At 31.4% G+C, this 6,082-nt stretch overlaps 1 protein-coding gene across 1 annotated transcript; it reads right to left on the bottom strand.

The window, feature by feature from the left end:
• Window positions 1–2,401: 2,401 nt before the first annotated feature.
• Window positions 2,402–3,547, bottom strand: LOC129222577 (growth arrest and DNA damage-inducible proteins-interacting protein 1-like). Its single transcript, XM_054857091.1, has one exon. The coding sequence runs from the start codon at window positions 3,501–3,503 to the stop codon at window positions 2,745–2,747; it is 759 nt and encodes a 252-aa protein (XP_054713066.1). The 5' UTR covers window positions 3,504–3,547; the 3' UTR covers window positions 2,402–2,744.
• Window positions 3,548–6,082: the final 2,535 nt, after the last annotated feature.

Below are 6,082 nucleotides of genomic sequence, written 5' to 3'. Positions count from 1 at the left end.
ACAATATATATTTTGATATTTATTTTTCGAGCTATGGTATTTTCAATATAAAAATTACATTAATCAGAGTAATATTGTTCATTTATTATTAAAAATAACCAAAAAGTTATGTGCTATATTTTATGATGTATTAATACAACAAATTAATAAAGTATTTTTTTATTTTACATTCATAATGTAACAATTTAAATTCATATTAAAAGTACCTAATTAATTATAAAACGTTGATCAAAAAAAAAGAAATGTCTTATTGACTGTGCACCCGACTAATGCATAGTTTATTTCTGAATCATATAACTATGTAAAAGTACCTAACAGAAGACAAATAAGTAAAATCGCTAATGCTAAATTAAATCTATAAAATTGACAAAAATATAAAATCAAATATTAGATAGAATAATGAAGGAAACCTTAATTTTTTTAGTCAACATAATGTAATAATAATTAAAGAGTAATTTGAGGATGCATTTACTATTTTGAAAGATATTAGTTCCTGCTGATTGTAAATATCGAATAGATATCAAAATACCCGATAGATATCAAAATATCGGATATTTTCGAAAATACCATGATATTTTTGAACCCTGGCGAAGACAGAACTGTCCGTGATAAGAGTTTTTTTGTCCACGACAATGTCGCCGTGTCGTGCCGTTTCTGCAACTGGGTGAACAATCACATTCAAAAGAAAATTTCATATTCCTACATGATGTATACAGATAATGTCATCGGACACTATCACACGCTCAGTTTTCAATTAGTCAGTACATAAAATATAAGAGGCACCATGGGCAGGCCCATATCTGCGTACCCGCAAAACCCATCCTTAAGGGGAACAGTGGCCCAAGAAAAAATCTCATCACAAACATTAACGTTACAAAAATACACTGCTAGTCTCTGGGGAGAGGTCTTATAGATTTTGTTGTAGGGGGACCCAAAATTTATAGATATAGGCCTGCACATGAGCTCATTCAGGAGGAATTACAACCAAAACAAATTTGGTAAGTGTCACATTAAGCCTATTGCAACTTACTAGACAGCATTTTTTTTTCCTTTTTTTAGTTAAGTTTAGTGATGTGGATCGGTAAATACCCAGCGGGTAGGTAAATATTTTTTGGGTAAATATCCGAAAACTGGGTATTTTACAAAAAAAAAATGCAAAAAGTAAATCTGATTTTTTAAAAAAAATCTAAATATGAAATAATTGGTAAAACCGATACATACATATGTATAACACAGTTTATAATAATGTTTATTGAAAGATTTGATGAAATTATGAAAGAAACCTATCATGAACCAAAGAATCTTTCTTTTCAATGTCATAATTGGAGAAGTATAAGTAATTCAATGATGAACTTCAGGATTTCAAAATCACAATCTAGGTTAGTCATATCCAAAAGGGAAAAAAAAAAGGAAGCATGAGGGATGTTTGGAAGAATAAACTGAGAAGTTATTAAGACTATGTTGTTATTTTATTTATTTTATTGCTGTTTGAGTGATAACCTGGCAAATATAGAAACAGTTTTCATACATTATTATTAAGCAAAAAAAATAAATAAAAATATTGTTTTCTGTTGCCTTGCTCATTTGCATTTGCTCCTCGGTTCTTCATGATGAAAATTTATTCAAACTATTTTTAACACACGCAAATAGTAATGTAGGGGGGAAGGTTAATATTTTTTTGGGTATTTATCCAAAGGCAGGGTAAATTCCCTAGTAACTGGGCATTTTGCAAAAAAAAAATTAGGTGATATCAAGAAGGTGATGATTTTCTTTTTAAAAAACATAAACCATAAAACATCTTCAAACACATTTTACTGAAAAAGGAACAATCAAGTATTTTTACCCTAACATTTATGTTGTACTGCATTTATTTTTAGTATTTAATTATTTTGCTCTTTAAATTAAAGCATATCAGCTGTAACGTCTCTATTTTTTCTCACACTCAATGCATATGCTTGAAATACAATATGAAGTGAAAGTCAAAATATCCAAATGAATTAAGCGAACTAAGGACTGATACGTTATCCGCAGAATACACCTAAACACTTGAACTAGGTTTGGAGGAAATTTCTGCATATAGGATATAGGTAAATAAATATTAATAAAAAATTGAGCGGCATTTCGTTACATTTTGATGTCATGCAGGGACATATTATTGGGTTATAAAAGACTAGGACCTTAAAAAATTGATGTTTGCTTTTTTGTAACCAGTTAAGCTTTTTACTTTTTGTAGAATGGCTTTTTATATCTGAAATTTGGCTATCAACATTGATTAGGCATATCCAACACATTTAATGCGAATATCATATTAGATTGCTAAGTTGTTTCACACAATAATTCTTTGAATATATGATCAAAATGCAATTTTTGGGCAAAAATTTATTGTTTTGTATATGGTTGGTTATATATATACATAGTGGAATACATACAGAAAAGTATTTTAGTTGAATATAAATTTTTGAAATAAATACCCCGGTATATACCCAATTTGGGTATTTACCCAGGTATATACCCTGGGTATTTACCCCTAAAAATAAATACCCAGGTATTTTACATCACTAGTTAAGTTAAATAAATATACTGTTAAATAACACTAAAAGTTCTTTTAAATTACTTTAATTTGAATAATCAAAACACACTTCAGATAAATGTATCAAATACTTCAACCAACAAATTTATGAAAACAAATAGAATGAAGTTGAAGAAGAAAAATATATCAAGTGTACTTATTATACTACAACAATTTACTGTTCTGCCATTTGTTTCAACTTTGCAATCATTTTCTCATAACTTTCCTGCTGCTTTTTAGCCTTAACAGCTTTTTTCCTCTCTTTGTCTCTCTGTTGAACAGCCTCTTGAAACCTCGGATCTCTAGGATCTATTTCGTAGCCAAGGTATTCACTGATTTCTTCAACCAGTTTCTCTCTTTTCTTTCGTAGTTCCAAAATGTCTGCTTTTTTCTGTTCGATTTTCGCATAATATTCTTTCATCCATTTATCTAAATTAGCCATGTTCTTATCTACTTCAGCCTCTTCTTGCTTTTGCTTTTCCTCCTTTTCTAGGCGAGCGTTTTCAACTTTACTCAGTGTTTCCTGCAACGGGGGCTCAAAAATTTTATCATAATGAATGGTTTCTAAGATTTGTTCTCTGGTAGGCCAACAAATACCAGGATTAAGTTTACTGTCTTTTCCATACCTTGCATAATACTTTCGAAGACGAGTCATCCGAAAGTCATATTTTGATTCTAGAGGTAGTGCTTCCTTCTTTACAAACGACCGATACAATCTTTCTGGCAAACGAGCTTTAAATCTCTTCTCTGAAATCTCTTCTTCAGTTAGCCCAGGCTCTTGTAATTCTGCTAATATGTCCATCGCAGGAGGTTGCAAGTCAGTTTTTTGTTTTTCATGACGAACAGATGATAAACTAATCTTTCTGAAATAAATTAGAGAAGAATTTGACTTAAACTTTCCAGGGGTTTTGCAAATCCTTGGAAAAACATTCATTTTAGCACTTCTACAATTTGTTGCGATTTGTTTTTGTTTGTAAAATGTGCAAATAGAGCTGCTGGAGATGAGTTGTTCACAAACTGATCCATCGAAACTTGATTGATGGACCTGTTATAAATCCAGAAAAGTGATATTTGTACTAAACTTATCTGAAAACTATCATTTTAATTGACATTGGAAAAGTGGCTAACATTTCAGATTTTGTAACACCTTGTGTATAAATTTTCAAAGAATTTTGTATGAACTGCAATAAAAGTGTCTACTCCAGTTTCATTGAAAGTATAGTGCCTAGAAAGAGTAGTGTGCCGATCGGCGGGGAAAAAGTGAAGTCAGATCTGAGGAAAACCCAGGTGGCGCTACACTCGAGTAGTACGTTATGCTCCTCAATCATACTCGTTTTAAATCAGCGATTGCATGCTGATTTCGCAGTTTAAAAGCCCCGTTTTTCGGATTAAACTTATTTTTGCGCATAAGACAAATTCTGTAATAAGTGCTAATTGTTACATGGGTGTTCGTTTATTTTTTGAAGCATATAAAATTTCCTTATTACCTTATTATAAAACTACCTTACTTCAATGAAAATAGTAGACTATAAGGGCCCATTCATTAAATACGTAAGGGTCCCGAGGGGGAGGGGGGTTGGAAAAGCCTCTACGTACCCTTACTTGGGGGGAGGGTCAAACTCATTCTTATATAATCTTTTTCAAGTCGATATTTCACATTAGAAATTGCGCGGTCAAGTGATTTGGCAGAGATTATGTTCCATTTGCGTCTGGAAGGTACGAAACGTGTTAGGATAAGATGTTTTTTTATTTGTTTTACAAAGAATTTATAGTGTAAAATATAATAAAGGAGTCGCATTGCGTACGGCATGTTTTATTTGTAATTAATATTACATCAAAAAAAAAAAAGTCGAAAAAACATTCAGTTTAGATTCTTTTCAATAATTATTTCTTTACGCAAAAGGTTTAATTTAATAATGTGAATTTAATAACGATTCCAGTGATGTAACGATTCAAGATTTGTTATTTTATCATTTTGAAAAACAAAATGGAATCTTGCATAAAAATGGGGGGGGGGGGTGAAAATTCTTACGTACCTACATGGGGGAGGGGGGGGTCAAAAATTGCCAAAACCACCCTTACGTAATTAATGAATGGCCCTTAAGTATTCAATAACAGCGCGTCTTTTATTTCTCTACTAATAATAAAAATGAGTCTCTCTGTCTGGATTTCTGTCTGGATTTTTGTCTGGATTTCTGTCCGGAATTCTGTCTGGATCCCTGTGATGTGCACAGCGCCTATACCGTTCGGCCGATTTTCATGAAATTTAGTACAAAGTTAGTTTGTAGCATGGGGGTGTGCACCTCGAAGCGATTTATCGAAAATTCGATTTTTTTCTTTTCTTATTTTTAAATTTTAAAAACAGTTTCCGAAGTTAACTGTAAAGGTTTCGAAAGTTTCGCCTTATTCTTAATTTCCTTAACTTTTAATTTGTTTGATAAATCCATTGATTTTTTCTTCAGACGGTAAGTTACTTGATGCATGTTTTTAATTTTTCCGCAACCATACTTCTTTGTAAATTTGCTATATTTCTTTTGTTTTTCAGAGCTCTCTGTGTCAACAAATATTTACGTTTCTTTTTACAAAAATTACAACTTAATTTTTCACTCAATACAAAACCTTGACATTTACAGTGTCTTAAAGATGAACCATCAGCAAAATATTCAGTTCGTTTCATTACAGGCAACACAAATTTGAATTCCTCTGATGTACCCATCCCATTGCACACGATTCTAGCATCAACGTCAATAAAAAGTTTTCTGACATCCGACACTGATTTAAGAACAGGATAATCTACTTTTACACCTTTGACTAAAATAGTAGCATTGATTTGTAAATTTTCTTCTACTTCAATAATGATCTTTTTATCGTCAATATTATTTTCCACATAATTTTCATTATATACAAAAACTACAATATTTGGAGATTTTTTAAATTTCATACAAACCCAATATTCGTTAGGCAAATTAATATGAACAATTTCATCTGTAATAGATTTATGCGTGGTTATTTCAGTTTCATCTGCGGAAAGATCAAGTTTTATTTTTTTCAAACAGGGAACATTTTTCTTAACTGCATAATTCCTGATGGACCTTTGCTTTGGTATTTTTTTAGTAAAGTATGTTGGCAGATTTGGGAAAATTGTCGGAATTGCCTCATCTTTCAAAAAAGGTCTTCATCGAGGAATTAAAACTTCCTCACCATTTACAAAATGCTTATAATGCGTTTCAATAAAATGTTTTTCGAAATACAGAGCACACATTGAGCAATATTTATCAAAAACTTTATCTAACCTGGGAATTAACGAGTTCCACTTCTTTAGTTTTTCTTCATCTGCTGGAGCTTTAAAAAGCGAAACTTTTTCTTTGCATGTTTTGTATCCACTTTTGCACCCTGGTACGAAACAAGATGAAGCTTTACTTCTTCTAATATTAAACTTTGATGCCTCCATTAAAAGCCTTAAACGCTGTTTCATGAAATATTCACGAAATAAAGGTAAAAAAGAGAAACGCG

Source organism: Uloborus diversus, chromosome 5 (genome assembly GCF_026930045.1).
Source record: "Uloborus diversus isolate 005 chromosome 5, Udiv.v.3.1, whole genome shotgun sequence".
Taxonomy (NCBI): Eukaryota; Metazoa; Arthropoda; class Arachnida; order Araneae; family Uloboridae; genus Uloborus; species Uloborus diversus.
Note: the sequence above shows the minus strand (reverse complement) of the source record. Positions and strands in the feature narration are given on the sequence as shown.